The sequence below is a fragment of the Ziziphus jujuba genome, chromosome 5, assembly GCF_031755915.1.
Source record: "Ziziphus jujuba cultivar Dongzao chromosome 5, ASM3175591v1".
In the NCBI taxonomy this organism is placed as follows: Eukaryota; Viridiplantae; Streptophyta; class Magnoliopsida; order Rosales; family Rhamnaceae; genus Ziziphus; species Ziziphus jujuba.
In genome coordinates this window covers 10691647-10710582 of record NC_083383.1, presented here as the reverse complement: position 1 = coordinate 10710582, position 18936 = coordinate 10691647, and the positions used below count along the sequence as shown (strand labels likewise).

At 35.2% G+C, this 18936-nt stretch overlaps 1 protein-coding gene and 1 long non-coding RNA gene across 2 annotated transcripts in view; both read left to right on the top strand.

Annotated features, from left to right (window-relative positions):
* Nucleotides 1-18936, top strand: part of LOC112490597 (uncharacterized) — a 36761-nt gene that overhangs the window by 10521 nt on the left and 7304 nt on the right. The window lies entirely within an intron of this gene.
* LOC107430872 (purine permease 3) lies at nt 1036-3128 on the top strand. The gene is made up of 2 exons (XM_016041743.4): nt 1036-2031; nt 2479-3128. Exons 1-2 carry the CDS (start codon nt 1306-1308, stop codon nt 2821-2823), a joined length of 1071 nt encoding a protein of 356 aa, XP_015897229.1. The 5' UTR covers nt 1036-1305; the 3' UTR covers nt 2824-3128.

Genomic DNA, 18936 nt, shown 5'->3' with positions numbered 1-18936 from the left:
GTCATTTTATGGCAGTGGACCTGAGTTTTTCATTAAATGTAAACGACTTTTCATTTTTTTTTTTTTCCCCCCGAATGTGCAAAAAATGCAGTGACCCTCATTGGATAATGAATTTTTTTTTCTTTTTTTTTTTTTTTTGGGGGTCAATTAGAGAATGACAACTTGATGAAATAAAATGTGAAATTTAGACATTATTTTTAGTCCTTTTATCATGGAAGTGCTAATGTTCAAATTTGACACATATTTTGCATCGAAAAGCCTATAACCAATGCGAAATTAATTAAAATTGGAAATGTTCTCTCCACATGACGAAATGGATTTATACGTGGACTTAACCGCCCAGCCCAATCAAAATTTATGCCCTAAGTTTTTAATGGGTTTGGGAGGTTCAATGTTTAAATAGGTAATGGGCTATACTCAGCCCTAAAGATAAAAGAAAGTTTCTATGGGCTAGGCTGTTTAAGTAATTGTGAAACAAAATGCTTAAAATGCCTTTGAAAAATTCTAATTTTTATTACGAACTGAATTTTATATAGTTTCATATTAATAATTGTCCTTTCTCGAAACCAAATTTAACTCATCCCGAGTTGATCCAGAGAGTTGTCAGCAAACAATTTTCTCAGGAAATTAAAAAAAAGAGAAAAAAAAAAAGGTAACTCTCCGTGCACTTGATCGCTTGTTTAATCTCCTCTGCTGCTACCATATCTGAGATCTTGTCTTGTTTGATGGTGAACATGCAGTGTGAGAATGTAAATAATTTTGCCTTTGCAATTACAGGCCTAATTCCACCACAATCACTATAAAAACTTCAACTTCTACAAGGCAAGTAATTTGGCAGTGAAACTGCAATAAAGAATGATGAATTTATCAAGTAGAGACCACAATCTATCAGAATGTTTCCAAGCAATATAAACTTCGCAGTTAATTATTTTACCGAAGGAATAAACTTTTTTTTTTTTTATAATTTTTTTAAGACAAATTCCTGCTAATGAATCGGAAAATATCTGCTTAGGAAAGCGAAATATATCTGCCAAGGGGTACCAAACTCTTGATGTGGAAGCAGTGGAAAGTGAAGCATATGTCAGCGAAGGGCAAATTTTCGGTATCTGAGTGGAAAGCAATGACTGATGCTACGCCATTTCAATGTTAAGTTCAAATATTCAAACTTCTTGTTTATATATGTGCGTGTGAGGAGGAATTGATAGTTAGAATTTGGTCGGTGTTCCCAGCAAAATTAATTAGATAAAATAACTGGAAAATATATCACACTCACACAGCTTGCCTTAAAAAAACACACACAGAGCCATGGAATTGGAAGCTCAAAGAAGCAACGCCAAAAAGAAGAAAGCGCTTTTGATTCTCAACTGCATCTGCCTATGCATCGGAAACTGTGGGGGCCCACTAATCATGCGCCTCTACTTCATCCACGGCGGCAAACGGGTTTGGCTTTCCAGCTGGCTCGAAACCGGTGGTTGGCCAGTCATGCTTATCCCCATCACCGTCAATTACTTTCGCCGCCGGAAAACCGCCTCCGCCGCTGGAGGCACCGCCAAATTCTTCCAGATAAAACCTCCCCTGATCTTGGCCTCCGCTTTCATCGGCCTACTCACCGGCGTGGACGACTACATCTACGCCTACGGCGTCGCTCGGCTTCCGATTTCGACCACGTCGTTGATCATAGTCTCTCATCTGGCTTTCACGGCTGGTTTCGCTTACCTTCTGGTGGGCCAGAAATTCACCTCGTATTCGGTAAACGCCATCGTTTTGCTGACGGTTGGAGGGGCAGTTCTGGCTTTGCATACGAGTGGGGATCGTCCGGAGGGGGAGTCCAATAAGGATTATGTCTTGGGGTTTTTGTTTACTGTCGCAGCTGCGGCTCTGTACGGACTCGTATTGCCGTTGATGGAGTTGACGTACAACAAGTCAAAGCAGAGTATCACTTATTCTTTGGTTTTGGAGATTCAGATGGTTATGTCTCTTTTTGCTACCGTTTTCTGCACCATCGGGATGTTGATTAATAAAGATTTTCAGGTGAAAATATTTAAATCCAATCTCTCTCTCGTCCATATATTCGGAAGTAATTATTCTTGTTATTATTATTCATCTAATTTATGTATTATTCTGTTATTTTCATTCAATTTTTCTAATATATAACTAACAAAAAATTTTAAAAAATAATAATAGGAAGAAGAAGAATCAGCTTATAAAATAAGCTTTAAATTTGACCATCCCATAAAAGGAAAACAAAGAGAGGCAGGGATTTTTAAAAAATTAGAGCATACCCTACAGCACAATAGAATAAGCTTGGAAGTATCAATGGTTCTTAATCTATATTTTCTTATATTCTTTCGTCAATAACTCCTTGCTAAAAGTTAAAAGAGAGATAGAGCATATTCTATGTACAATTCTGTGTAATATGTTTAACGTGTATATTAATTTTGTATATATATATTTATATGTGAATATGCATATATATAGGCTATTCCAAGAGAAGCGAGAAAGTTTGAGCTTGGGGAAACTATGTATTATGTGGTGATTGTATTGAGTGGAATCATATGGCAAGGATTCTTCGTGGGAGCAATAGGAATCATATTCTGTGCCTCATCTTTGCTATCAGCCATTGTAATTGCTGTTCTACTACCAGTCACAGAGCTACTAGCTGTTATATTCTACCATGAAAGTTTCAAAGCTGAGAAGGGTGTTTCTCTTGTGCTTTCTCTTTGGGGATTTGCCTCCTATTTCTATGGTGAAATTAAACGTGGCAAGAAAAAGAATAAGCAAAACCCAGAAACAGAAATTCCTACTCCAATTGCTGATCCATGATGGGCAAATATTGTGTTTGATTTTCTTCTTTTTCTGTATAGAAATTTGAGTGATTTAACATGTATTGTCGACAAGGGTGGCTTTTACTATTAAACTGTTTTTATAAGAATATGGTTTAGCATGTTTGTACCATTAGTGTAAGATCTATAATATAGGAATATTTATCTTGCCATTTTAAAAGAGTAAAAGAAAAAAGAAAAAAAGAAAAAAAGCCACGAATTTGGCTTTACATATAGTTTGCATTCATGATTTGAAATGGGAATTATATCAAATAAAATTTCAATGATTGCTCCTCATTGTATCAATATATCTCTTCCTTATTTTCAAGCTTTCACATTCAAATTTGTTGTTGTTGTTGTTTTTTTTTTTTTTTTTTTTTATATATTTTTAAATAAGCGCCTGTAAAATTTGACCAAAATGTTTTTGAACTTTGAAATGCTTTGGAGAGTTGCAAATGGTCCTAGCTTTTTGGAAAATAGTGGTAGCTGATACCGACCAAAAAAATCATTCGAATCAAATAAGACTTGTCCCTTCGACCTTTTCAATAATTGCTAGCCATCATGGTAATAGTTATCCACAGAAATTAAAAGAGTACCATTAGTTTAACACCTCTATTGATTGAATTTTTGACAGTACATTTATTTTTCCAAAAGAGTTGAGCCAAAAATAATTATGTTACCTTAAACAACAAATGTATAAAATCCAATGTATTTTTATCCTCTGAATGATCAAGAATTTGTGAAAATTCTCCATAAGACAAAAAAACAAAAAAAAACACCCAAAAAAAAAAAAGAGGGTCCACTGGATAAACCTTATGACTACCTTTGAAAGTTTTTGAGTAGAGACAATTTTAACCAATAAGTCCCCCAAATGGCTGTACATGTGGTTTTGACCTGTTCTTGAAATGTGAAAAACGACGGATGTAATAATTGTAGATACGGAAAAAATATCTTATGTTACCATAAAATAATTGTTTTTTTTTTTTCTTTTTTCTTTTCCTTTTTCTTTTTGAAGATAAGCAGAGTTGAAGTTAAGACTGTAACGTTGTCAGGGAAAAATAAAAAAAATAAAAGAAAATAAACATATTCATAATTTATAAAAGCAAGTCGATTGCATTGCTATTGTTCGACAATAATTCTATTTTGGCTTTTTCGATGGGAGTGTCAAAATTTTGCAGTATCAACATCCCTTCTTTGTTTTTTTTCTGTTGGGTAATATTGGCATCATCAATTTTGACACCATATGCCATTACCATTTTATGGCACTGAACCTTGGTTTTTCAAAAAAATGTAAATATATATATATATATATATTGTTTCTGAACGTGCCGAAAAAATCTAAAAGATGGAATTGTTAAACGCAGTGACTTCAAGTGGAAAATGTTTGTTTTTTTAATGGATCCATTAGAGAATTGATACTTTTATTAAATAAATTTCATAACTTAAATTTAATTTTTAATTTTTTCCATTAAAATGCTAATGTTATAATTAGATATTGAGATTAATATTTTACTTTAAAAAAACTCATTTTGATGGTAAATTTTAACGATGACGATTCTAAAATGGTATTTAGCATTGTAAATGTTCTTTCCATATGAAAAGCATGGAAATTATTTATTAAAAAAAAAAAAAAAAAAAAAGGCGAAAGATGGATTTATATGTTGACTAAAGTCACCACATCGTTTAGCCCAATATATATTTATTAAATTGGCCTACGTTTTTAATGGGTTAGGGAGGTTTCAAGTCGTCCATGATTTCAGTTCTAATGGGCTAAACTTAGCCCAAAAAATAAAAGTGTCTATGGGCTTGGGAGGTTCAAGTAATTGTGGAACATATGCTTTAAGGGGAATTTGGCCCAATACCCTCATAAGGACGAGGTTAATGATTTTTGCCCCCTCACTTAATATTTTTTTTATTCTATCCTTTCAATCTTTTATAATCCCAGGATACCTTTATGTTTTTTTCTTTCCTTTCTTCATCCGAATTTTCTTCTCCTTATAATCAATATCCAGACCATTAGGAGCCCTCTGTTTCCTTTCGCATCAGTCAGATTGTAAGCTTGGAGACTGTGCGTTTTGAAGGAGATGGTGAAGAGGCGACTCAGAGAGAAAACTGCAGGGTTTTAGAGAACCCTAGGAGCAGAAGTAGAAGCAACAGGTAGGCAATAGCGAAGTAGGAAAGCATGAGGCTCATTCGATCAATCACTGGTAATCTTCTCCTCTCCATTTTCAAATTCTTAAACTTTTTCCCAGACATTTTCTTACTCGTTTCGCTAATAATGAAATAGTTTTTTTTTTTAAATAAATAATATATTTTATATTGTTATAATTCAGGGCAGCGTAATTCACTGCTGCGAGAGGTGGGACGGAGGAACTACGCAAGCAATGTCTCTGAGTATAACACTGTTATCGGTTCTCTTACCGCACAGAGAAGGTAGATTCTAATTTTGATTTTCTTTTTGTGGTTTTGGGATTTTTTTTTTTTTGGGAGAAATTGTGAAAGTTGTGTTCTTTTTTTTTTTTTTTTTTTAATAACGGTGGTGGTAGGCATTTCTTGCTGAGAGATGTGTATGATGATATGATGCTGGATGGAGTACAGCCAACTAGGGATACATTCCATTCTGTCATCGTTGGAACCATGAAAAGCTCTTGCTTGCAGGACACTTTCTACTTTTCTGACCAAATGAAATCCATGGGCTTGGTCCCTGATGTATGTATTTGTATATATATGCTTCTTCTTCTTTTTTCGTTTTTGTTTTTTTTTCACATGGATCTGCATTAATTCTTATCTGCTAACTATTAGATTCTTTCAAGATTGGAAATTTTGTATAAAGTTACTTTGTGTTTTTTTTTCTTTTTTTTTTCCCTAGCTATTACAATGTATTGCTTTGTGTTATAGGTTACTTTATACAACAGTTTAGTTTCTTGATGTAGTGCAGATGAACTCTGTCACTGTTGACTCGAGGCCAAAGTGCTTGGTTGGCATTATTTTTTATGGTTACCCTTCTTATTCTAGAATGTATGCAGAAGAAACAAGTTACTACTTTTTCTCTAGGTGATTGATGAAATAGATGGAGCTCTTGGTGATGGCAAAGGTGCTGTGGAGGTTATTCTAAAGATGGTAATTGTGTGTTTTATATTATTATTATTTTTTTGGGTCTTGTGTGTTTTCCATTATTGAATGCTGCGTATTTATTAAATTTAATTGTCTGCACGCTTATTTGTGTTTTAATATAATTGTAGTTATAGTTATTTTATTACCATAATTGCTGTTGGTGATTAAATATAACTGCTTTCGTTGTTATCAGTTATTGTTGTCATGTATAATTCTTGTTTTCCTTAATGTTTAATGCAAACTATCAGTTATTCATTTACTTCATTATCAACATGATAATCGTAAGGAAAATTTACTGTTTAAACTCCATGGTTGCACATTCTATACGTTAACAGAAACCTCCATTTCTACCGAGGGTAATATATTCAGCTATGGTGGTTTTTATTTCCCAGTGCTCATTATATTTTTCACTTTTATTTGATGTTGTTCATATAGGTTTTTGCAGATAAAAAGCCTGATACAGGGAAGGAGAATTTTCCAAATGAAGAAAATCATAAAAGTACATAGAAAGTTTATCATTCATATGGAGTTTCCTTTTCATGATTCCCTGGAAAATGGTACTTAGAAAGTTTATCATTCATATGGAGTTTTCTTTTCATGATTCTTTTCATGTAAACTAGATAGTATTTTTTGCTTATTGACAACTACTTGCTTTCTGCAGGGTTCATATATTTGTTCAACCAACAGTTAATCGTGTTGTCAACAGGTGATCCTTGACTACCATGGCTGATGTTTAATTGCTGTGACAATTTCAAGCCTTTCCATTTCTGATTTCATCTGTTTTATAGACATTTTAGATACTTTGTTGCTTTCATGATTTCTGAAATTTCCTTAGAATTTCTTATATGAAGTCAATGAATGGAAATAGGATATTTAGATGGAAGACCTAATTATTTTGATTATCCAATTCAATTTTCGGGACAACGTATCCACTTGCATACTTACTACTTACAACTTACAAGACAGTTTGATAATGACTTGCTTTGTGATATTTTTCTTCCTCTGTTGATGTCTAGACCAATAATTCTACTCTCCAAAGTTTGCATATAACATTTATCGGATATGAGGATAGCTAAGGTCTTCAGTTCTCAATATATTTATTTAAAATTTTTTTGAGGGAATCCCTTATTTTATTAAATTAGAGATGCTTTTTTGTCAAGTATTTAAAAAAGTTAGTCATTTTTTTAGGTTGAGATTTAAAACAAAATGCTTTTGTAATTTTCCTTAATTATTTACAATAATTATTTTCTTTGAAACTTGTATGCTAAATATTGTAACTAACTGCAGATATTTTGTTTGATTTCATCCAGGTATCAAATCTGTCTCCGTTTTAGTGGAGGTGCCCCATATGCTTTTAATGCTGTCACTAAAGTTTTGCATTATACCAATTGTGGTGCTAGTTGGTGTTCGAGATTTTGACATTGATGGGGAACATTGGGTCAATTCGGGATTGATACCAACAGAGGCTTTTGTAGGAGCTGTAATATTCTCTAGGAGCTGTAATATTCTCTTGTTTTTATTCATAAAACACTTGTACAATTTCCGCTTGCTAATTCAGATTTTGTTTTTAGTTTTTGAACATGATTCTCGTGTCAATATGATGTGTAAGGATCCAATTTCATTATTAAATTCTCCATATTATTTGATATGTGGAAAAGCAATAAATAAGAAGGATGATAATTTAAATGGATGGTAATTGAGTTCTCAAATATTGGCTCTCTAGTTTCTGACCATTAGAACTTGTTTGAATGGTATGCATTGAAATGTAGTTAGTTTTAGATTGTAAAATGTGATTCCCAGCTTGCAAGCTTCTTCCAATCACTTTTACATGAACGGCTCCATGGTAGTATGTCCAAATGAGACTTGTTAGGAGGGAATTAATTGTGCACTTGTGAAAACTATTTAAATACATGGATATGAAAGTGTAAAATAAATGTAACAGTTTTCCATTTCTCCTCTACCCTCATTTCTCATTGACTGTCTCGAATACAGGTGAAAATATTAAAACAATTTTTTTGACCATCTCTCATTTCTCATCTGCCCTCATTAACTTCTATCCCTCTCTCTTACTCTCCCTGCTACCACATTAAATGAATACTGTGTGTCTTCCTCTCTCTTTCTCTTTTGTTGGTTATGTACCTTTCAGCCTTTCTTTGCATTGATGAACATTACAGAAAATCCCAAAATCTCTTCAATTCAGTTCACTCTCCCTGCATCATCTGAAAATCTTCATTGTGGAGCCCATACACTTCAAAAGGATGTAATTAAATTGTACGTTTCTGCAGATCGGAGTTAAAGATTACCTGGTATGTGGATATATATACATAATTTGGCTTTATAAAGATTACCTGGTATGTGGATATATATACATAATTTGGCTTTATGCTACTTCTTTACATAATTTTTTTTTATCATTTATAATAATTTTTTTCCATCTTAATGTTTTGAAATCATGAACTCCCAATAGTAAACATAAATGGCTTAATAACTAAGCCAAAAAATAAATACAATATACTTCATATTAATTTTGTTAATTGATTTTACGAAAAAAATTTCCTAAAATATACTTTATGTATAGCTGATAGATAAAGTCAAAATCAAATAATGACTTAGCCTTAGCACAATACTAGCAGTGAGGAAAAAGTATGAATTGGTATGAACAAAGGACGCGTTATAAACTATAAACAAAAAATTAAATATAATATTATTAAAATGAATCAAAAATATTTTGTTTGAATTCACAGAAAGATGATATCGAGGTCAAATTTAGAGCATTAGACCTTTCAATGGATTGATTTAATTAATAAATATATATATACATTAGCCTAAGAATAAGAATTTAATTAGTCAATATTGTATTAAAAAAATAACCTTTACATGGTCAGAAAGGGAAAACATTGACCAAATATGAAAACTCGTTTGTCTTCTCTATCCAGCAGCTAGTACCTTCTATCAGCTTTCACAGGGTGTGTTATAAATATAAATATGTGTACATATATGTATACATTTTTCCCTTATATTGGATTCATTGTTTGTCACGTTTTGACATGATATATAAGTGCAAGTTCTATGTTGGTGCTATTTTATGTAAAACAATCCATAAATGGTTCGGAAATTTCCATTTGAAAATTACAACCTTTGTTTGTTACATACGGTCCATCAGTAATTATGAAACACTTGCTTGTTGGAAAATTTAACGGCGGTTCCATCGGAATAGTTAATTTTTCCATTTTCTAAAAGCAAACCGAATGGACAATCGAATTTGTCCACTTCTCTAATGTTATTGTAAACGAATGACATGCTAAATGTAACTATATTTATGATGTTTAACAAAATAATCCACAGAACACCACATCGTCAACATTGCATACATTCAAGCTAACGTTATGTTATGATTTAGCACATGTGCCACAAATTTGACATCTTAATCTACTTGATCCACTATGTCTATCAAGAGTAGCTATTCTACTAGGTGTTAATATGCAACATTTAAACAGCATTTGTACTCATTTACATAAAATGCATTTGTATTTTATCTTTACTCATTTACTGAAAATGCATTTGTATTTGTATTTAAAATGCTATTCCACAAGGCGTTAATAACATAATTGTTTGGCTTATTTTTTGTACTCATTTATTAAAAATGTATTTGTATTTTTTCATTACTTTTGCTTCAGGATTATAGTTAAACCTTCCAGCAAAGATTCTACGATTGCAGAAGTAGATACTTAGTATGTTTTGAATTGGTAAACCCTTTGTGCTCAATGTCACAAATTTCAGTTTTACTGTTCTACGATGGAACATGGAGTGTATGTTCTGAAGGTACCTGGAGATACCAACGTCAAAGAACGAAGATTATACATATCAAAAGGAATTGTATGTTGGCCGAACTTGAAGATGTTGTCTACAACGCTCTCAACTTAGATTCTACACAACATCAATTAATCTTCAAGTTCATATACCATGTGTGTTTGTCATGTGAGCCGTACGTTGTGGAAAATGATGAAGACCTACGAAGTTTTATAGAAGAGTATAGTTCACATAGACCTCAAGACAGATCTCCACTTATTGTTGATGTGTTATCCAGGGTTCCAAAGAGTATTAATACTGCTGGATGTGTTGTGAATAGGATACCTACAAGTTCAAGATTTATGACTACTGCCCCACTATCTGCAGTTCCCGAGACAGCTACTTGTACCTCTAATGCCGACATGCAGTCCCCAGCGACCGAACTTCATGTGCCGGAAACTCAACCTGGATTCTTTGAAAATCAAATTTGTGAAAACAATGTGCAATCTGTGGAACATGATCATGATAATGAGCGCTTCAACATTAATGATATGAATGAATATCATGGACATGATTATGATCAAGATGAACAATTTGAGCTTGAGGTCAACACTGATCGTAGTGAAGATGGGTTACGAGACATTTGTTGGACCCAACATTTGGGACTTTCAGCTGGTGATAGTCGACATGGTGAGTCTCCTTATGGTAGTAGTCCAATTGATAATGTGAATGATGATGTGCTTGCCTCTCCTTGTACCGAAAACCATTTGGACATTCGACAGGATTCTACCGCAACCACGGCTGAACTTTGGGTTAACCATCGCTTCTCATCCGTCAATGCCCATGAAATCATTCGAATCAACCAAATCTTTGCGAGTAAGAATGCGCTACAGAAGAAGATTAGTCTTTATGCACTAAGGAGAAATTTTGAATTCAAGGTCAAGAAGTCAGATAGAGTCCGATATGAGGTTGTATGTGTAAACGACAATTGCATGCGGCGAATGCGTGCTACCAAACTACATGGTGATAATACAGAGGCCTTCATGATTAGGGCCTTCAAGGATGAGCATATTTGCTCTTTAAATATGATGAAAAGGGATCATCGTCAAGCAACAAGTTCAGTTATCGGAGACATCATCCAGCCAATGTTTGATGGGATTTCAAGGCAATAAAAACCTCGACATATCATGCATGACATTCGCTCTAATTACGAAGTAAACATAAGCTACAACAAAGCATGGGCTGCTAAGGAAGTTGCACTATCAGGTTTGTGGGGCACGCCAAAAGAGTCATATGCAAAACTTCCTTTATGGAGTCACGTTTTGAAGAGCAAAAATCCGTGCACGTTTACTCAAATTGAAACTGATGCTCAGAACAGATTTTTATATTTTTTCATGGCACTTGGAGCTAGCATTAGAGGGTTCCAGCATATGCGGAGAGTCGTAGCTGTCGATGGAACTACACTGAAGAATAGATATAGAGGTTTGTTATATATTGCATCATGTTTGGATGGGAACAATCAAATTTATCCACTTGCTTATGGAATAGGCCCTGGGGAGACGGATGCGGCTTACACGTGGTTTTTTGAGAGCTTTAAAGAAGCGTTTGGGGATGATCCGAATATAGCTTTTATATCGGACAGACACAAGAGCATTGCAAAAGCAATACGTACAGTTTTCCCTAATAATCACCATGGCCACTGCACATATCATCTTGGTACAAATTTACATGCTAAGAAGTTTAAAGGTAATGTCAACGCGATTATATCAACTTTTAATGATGCAGCTAGAGCATATATTGTTGAGGATTTTGATAAGGCCATGCAGCTTTTAGAAGGGGTTAGTATTGAAGCTGTACAATATCTCAAGGATGCAAGTCCTTCAAAATGGGCTATATCACATTTTTCGGGCAATAGATACAACATAATGACAACTAACATTGCAGAGAGCATGAACTCTGTGCTTATTGATGCTAGGGATAAACCTGTTTTGCCATTACTAGATCACATTCGTGATGTCTTGCAAAGGTGGTGGTATGAACGTCGAACTAACGCTGCTGCAATGCAAACTCCTGTTACTAATTGGTTGGAAAAAATCATGCAGGAGCGCTCAAATAATGGCAAAGGCTTACGTGTTATGCCAATGAACTTATATGAGTTTCAAGTGGTTGGCCATGGCATGTTCGTTGGAGTTGTTAACTTAGAAAATAAGACGTGCTCATGCAAAGAATTTGACATTGATGGATTTCCTTGTGTCCATGCAATTGCAGCATGTAAGCATCGACATATTTCTCCATATTTCCTTTGCTCGGCGCATTACTCAGTTGACTCACTCCATGATTCATATTAGGAAACCATATATCCACTTGGAGAAAAATGTCAGTGGCATGCTCTAGATGATGTCATAAACCAGGTTGTACTTCCACCTCAAATTGGCAAACAGTCAGGAAGACTGAGAAAGAAAAGGATTCAATCTCAAGGAGAGGAGCGTCATCAATATAGATGCGGGAGGTACAAACAGGTTGGTCACAGCAGCCAATCATGCTCCACCGCCGTACCTCTTGAAAGCACTACCAACCAACAGCACCATTGAAACGAAGGCCCATCAATCGTGTGATGCTATATTCAGACAATGGGGCCACGTTATGCGGTATGCATGTGTATGCAATGTAGTCAGGAATGCAATTAGTTGCTCAACCGCATAACATGTGTTTTGGCATAATAGACGTTGGCTTTATGTGTTCTTTTGTTGTCAAATTCATCTGTCGTATTGTTTTGATAACATATCATTCCGTGTTCAGTTTTTGGTTCAGTTGTTTGTATGTTTCTTACTATTGCATGGATGATATTACTGCCCAATGGTAATGACCAATGCATCATCGGTAATTGACATTTGTACACCGTCGCAAAAGAATCACCACAATTCCATCCGGCAACTTCAATCATGTGTGTTCCAACCAATAACATGCTAAATGTAGCATTATTAATGATAAATTCTGACAAAGTAAGTGATCAAACGGCATTAAAAAATGACAACGTTCAATTTGTTTTTGATTCAAAAATTATAGAAGGTTTGGTCGGTAATTACCGAAACCCCTATGGCAATCACATTTTGCCAATTATTTGGGCCCCACAAGTCCCATAATGTGTGTTGAATGCAAAAACATGCAAAATATGGATTCTAAAATTATCCTAAGGAGAGAAAATCCCAAAATTGCTTAAAAATTTCTCAAATTTTCAAAAAAAAAATACGATGACTGTACACTTTCGGTAATTCCCAACAAAACCATCGGTAACCAACATTTACTCTCTGGAAAAATTACCGAAGGTTTCGTCGGTAATTACCGAAACCCTATGGCAATCACATTTTACCAATTTTTTGGGCCCCACAAGTCCCATAATGTGTGTTGAATGCAAAAACATGCAAAATATGGATTCTAAAATTATCTTAAGGAGAGAAAATCCCAAAATTGCTTAAAAAGTTCTCAAATTGGCTAAAAAAATACGATGACTGTATACTTTCGGTAATTCCCAATGAAACCGTCGGTAACCAACACATACCCTCTGGAAAAATTACCGATGGTTTCGTCGGTAATTACCGAAACCCTATGGTAATCACATTTTACCAATTTTTTGGGCCCCACAAGTCCCATAATGTGTGTTGAATGCAAAAACATGCAAAATATGGATTCTAAAATTATCCTAAGGAGAGAAAATTCCAAAATTGCTTACAAATTTCCCAAATTGGCCAAAAAAATACGACGACTGTACACTTTCAGTAATTCCCGATAAAACCGTCGGAAACCAACATTTACCCTCTGGAAAAATTACCGAAGGTTTCATCGGTAATTACCGAAACCCAATGGTAATCACATTTTACCAATTTCCAGAGGGTATGTGTTGGTTACCGACGGTTTCATCGGGAATTACCGAAAGTATACAGTCATCGTATTTTTTTGGGCAATTTGAGAACTTTTTAAGCAATTTTGGGATTTTCTCTCCTTAAGATAATTTTAGAATCCATATTTTGCATGTTTTTGCATTCAACACACATTATGGGACTTGTGGAGCCCAAAAAATTGGTAAAATGTGATTGCCATAGGGGTTTCGGTAATTACCGACGAAACTTTCTGTAATTTTTCTAGAAGGTAAATGTTGATTACCGACGGTTTCGTCGGGAATTACCGAAAGTGTACAGTCATCGTAGTTTTTTGGAAAATATGAGAAATTTTTAAGCAATTTTGGGATTTTCTCTCCTTAGGATAATTTTAGAATCCATATTTTGCATGTTTTTGCATTCAACACACATTATGGGACTTGTGGGGCCCAAAAAATTGGTAAAATGTGATTACCATAGGGTTTCGGTAATTACCAACGAAACCGTTGGTAATTTTGCCAGAGGGTATGTGTTGGCTACCGACGGTTTCATCGGGAATTACCGAAAGTATATAGTCATCGTATTTTTTTGGCCAATTTGAGAACTTTTTAAGCAATTTTGGGATTTTCTCCCTTTAGGATAATTTTAGAATCCATATTTTGCATGTTTTTGCATTCAACACACATTATGGAACTTATGGGGTCCAAAAAATTGGTAAAATGTGATTACCATAGGTTTTTGGTAATTACCGACGAAACCTTCGGTAATTTTTCCAGAGGATAAATGTTGGTTACCGACGGTTTCATCGGGAATTACCGAAAGTGTACAGTCATCGTATTTTTTTGGAAAATATGAGAAATTTTTAAGCAATTTTGGGATTTTCTCTCCTTAGAATAATTTTAGAATCCATATTTTGCATGTTTTTGCATTCAACACACATTATGGGACTTGTGGGGCCCAAAAAATTGCAAAAGTGTGATTACCATAGGGTTTCGATAATTACCGACGAAACCTTCGGTAATTAAATATTTTTGCCAATTGGAGAACGTTTTCGAAACATTTGGGGGCATTGATGAATGTATCATTTGCATGTTATTGCCGGAAACACTCCATTAGCTGAGTATTTGGAGAAAAAAAAATGTTAATTCATATTACCAAAAGGGTTTCTGTAATTACCGATGGTTAATCGGGAATTATCGATACACCATCAGTAATCATCTTTGCTTTAATTTTTACCACAACCGAGGGTCTTCTTTTCTCTTTTTTTTTTTTTTTCAACGATTATCATTAGTAAAGATAGGTTCAGCATATTAAGATAACATTAGTATAGAGTGTCATAACATTAAACATACAATCTACATTGAAAGTTTATTAAAGTACAAATCAACAGCATATTTTTTTCTAAAAAACATAATGTCTTGCGGACCAAATGAAGGATTCTCCTCACTACTCTTGTATTCAATAAATTTCAAAGCGTATACGCCACAGTCACCCCTGCAGAATAGCATTAATGAAAATCAACCACGTGTATTTTGACACGTAACCACAATAAAACAGCAGCAATAGAAGTTGTTTGAAATGACAACACATTCATACCCATTATCTTGGCGGGGTGCATCTTTGATCATGGTCATCGTGAATGGATCTAAAGTGGGAGGCACATCCAGATTCTTCTCGTAATATCCCCCATCCCTCAATAGGTAAGGCAGCATATACGTAAGGCATTTCGCATTCTTCAACTCTTTATTCTGGACATATTTATTTCCCATATTTGGATCGTATAAATCAATATGTCGGGCCTTCAAGTCCACACATGCTGCCAACCAATTCGCACCTCCATTGTTGACAGGGATGTACACCTGCAAATTAGAACATAACCTCATTATCCACAAAATGGGAAACTTAGTGAGAATTTTTTTAAATATATGTAGGGACTTACATAATCACATATCTGCCACAACACGCTAGGTTTGGGTGACTTCCCACGCACATAGCTACAAAGGGTCGCATCACATGAATATGTGCTACGAGATGCCCTCCATATGGGATAACGCCCTTTGATGGATGACTGCCAAATAATGAAATATATACAATATAAAATATCATCAATATAACATTAAGCAATGCAGTAACATCCCATCATCTTACCCAAAATAACACGTCTAATATGGCACAAGTGTTGGTGAACATCTTCTCATTCTCAAACCGCATTTTCGTATGAAATACAAAATAGTGTCAATATGCTGCAAAACCACATTAAAGGAAATAAGTAACAAGTGCGAGGTGATAAATAAAACATCATTCCAAACGTAGGAACACAATGATTTTACATGAACATAAAGCATATAACTTACATCGGAATTCAACCATCCTTCAGAGGTAAGTAGCTCAGCAAAAAATTTCTTTCCCACCGTCATATAAGATGTACACACGGTTGCTTCCTTCGGTGCCACCCTATACCACTCATCGAACGCCCTCTCCTTCGATGCATCAATATGTCGATTAAGATTAAATTTGACCTTCTTTTTACACGGGTCGGTGTAAGGAGAGATGACGTGATGTGACTGGTGGTAAACTCTACCGAATCGGCTTGTATCACCAACGTTATGCGTCCGATCTTCCACCTCAATCTCAGCTGATTGGTCATGGTGTGGACTGTCAGCTGAAGCACCGATATCCCACCCGAAATGCAAAGGCCGATATGGCACCAAAGCCCAGGAATCTTCCACATAGGGTCCTCCAGGTACGATAGGCTCAAACAGTGTAGTACAATCATCATCCTCCTTCCTACCATTGGAACCGTTTATGGGTGCATCAAATTCTTCGGCTTGCTCTCCAAAAGACGGTTCCACAGGGGATGATGGTCTAACCGAAGATGACGGTGAATGGCTGTGCATATGATGCTCGGCCTGCAAAACACAATGGTTATTTTGCAGTTCCCAAACTCTAACAACAAATAATTGCTGAATTACAATATATAATTTAATAATGCTGAAGCACTAAAGTAAAGTATACTAAGTTGTCTAAATGACACCTGATGCTTTTGTTGGTCAATAACAGAACTAAGCATCTTCCTTAACGCTGCCATCTCTTTATTTAATTCATCAAATTTTGCCTCCAAGCAAGCAAGCTAATCAATATCAATATCCAAAACATAAGTCAACATATATTAGTACAACATATGAAATACAAATTTGCATGCAAATAACAATTGCATACCCTGAAATTAGCATCTGGAGGGCCACTAGAATGCTCCTCAGCTTTGGACGCATCTTTAGCGCCAGCTATTGGTGCTACAAGTGGAGGTGACGTGTAGCGAACTTCATGTATATCAACTGCTATTGTTCGCCAGTAATCCATAGTCTTCTCCTCATCGGTAGCATCTAACCTCCAGGCACAACATACTACATGAAATGAAGAAAGGAAAAAAAAGTAAATTTGGAAACTGACTATGGTAATGTAACTTGAATGTAGTCGTACCATGTAGTCTAAAAAAAATTTGCCTTACATTGCTATTTGAGGTGAACCAATTATGGACAGCAAAATGGTTCGGTTGCCTTGGAGTATGCCATCCAAGGATCCTCGAACAACGGGTTTCCAACCAGTCGACAAATTGGTTACCAAAATCAGGGATTGCTTCAAACCCCCACAACTTATAAATTATAGGTTATTAAATATAATTTTTAAGTTAACGCTACATGTATTAAATATATTACCGTACCTGAAACACCAATGGAAAACCTTTTAGGTCATAATACTGTGATTTATTCTTTACTGCACGTCCTCGTCCTCTATGCTGGAATGCATTGTGGAATGAGTTGATCGTCTCCTTGTAGCTCAGAATGCCCCAAGGATAGGAATTAAATACCTCGATATCAGCAACCAAATCAATGAATTTTTTATTTATTTGAACCTTCGGATCCATTCCGAGTACACCATGAACTAAGAAATATAGTAACGCAATTCTTACAGCATCCCAATCATCCACAAAAAGTGTATCCTTGAATAGTCGTTCCAGTTCAGGCGGTTTCAAGTCAATCCTGTCATCTAGCAACCTCGTGCGCAGCTCATTTCCTTTGGAAATTTGCATATCATACATCGAAGGGTACCTACAAAACTTTAAGCCACTAATGAGTGCGAATTCCCACTTCGTAAACCGCACTGCAGATCCTCCGAAGTTAAACTCCAATACTTCTGGATTGTTGGATACAACTTGTCTGCAAAGCAGGTGATGCACTACCTGACCAGAGAACCGGAGGTTCTTCATGTCAAGTAAGTGTCCAAAACATGTTTGTCTATACTTTTCCAGCTGCTCACTTGTGAGGACACTTGTAATTACTTTGTTCGCTTCTATTGGATTCCCAAATGAATGTGCCCTAACTTTAATTATATCGACATCCTGCAAGATCCGTTCTTTTGGAGCATCGATGGGCTGCAAAATGAATTACATAAATGGAACTGACATCAACGATTTAATCATACCCTATTTTTCCACCCTAACTTGATAATAATAATTTCCAACTAAATCTTAAGACATATAGGTTCACATTTTTGCACAAGTGGTAATTACCGATGTAACCATCAGTAATCAACCTACAATGAACTAAAAAAAAAGCCCGATGGCCTATCGGCAATTACCAATGGCCATCGGGTGAAGTTTTTCTTGAGTTTTCACATTCATGAATAAATACTGACAGATGTCTTATCATTTACCGCACAAAACAACATAAATGAATATAAAACTTACCATATCAGATGGGGGAGAGGAAAGTGGAACATGCCCTCGAAGTTTGGTGCTTTCCGTCTCAGCTTTGGATTTCTGCCTAGTAGTTCGTCGACGCTTAGAGTCGGGTGTTGCTGTGCTACCACCGCGTCTCTTACTTTCCACCTTCTTAACTCCCTTCTTCGGTTGACGTCGCAAGTTCCTCTTTAGTGCCACTATAAAGTACAACCTACAAATGTACATTGACAACATTAATAAACTTTTATCTACCTTTAACAACATTGTCAACCATGTATACATACATATATAAATATCCGCAATCCTCAATTTCATACGCTCTCTTCCTAAGGATATTGTGTATGCCATCTACAAAACATTTACTGAACATTTACTATATAGCAGTGTGTTTACTTCTAAATCTTTCTATCTTCTTCTTCTTTAATTTTTTATTTTTTTCTTTTTTGGGGATAAAGTGTTTGCGTGTTTGCTTTTAGCTAACCATGTACCTAAAATTTTATGCACCGATCTTCTCTCTCTCTCTCTCTCTCTATATATATATATATATATCTATACCTTTAGAAAGTACTAACTCTGGAATTCTCAACTTCAATTC

What these genes read in the sequence shown, in the direction of transcription:
- LOC107430872 (XM_016041743.4), top strand. Translation starts at nt 1,306, where the DNA reads ATGGAATTGGAAGCTCAAAGAAGCAACGCCAAAAAGAAGAAAGCGCTT. An exon ending in TGATTAATAAAGATTTTCAG is followed by an intron (nt 2,032 to 2,478) that starts GTGAAAATATTT and finishes GCATATATATAG; the next exon opens with GCTATTCCAAGAGAAGCGAG.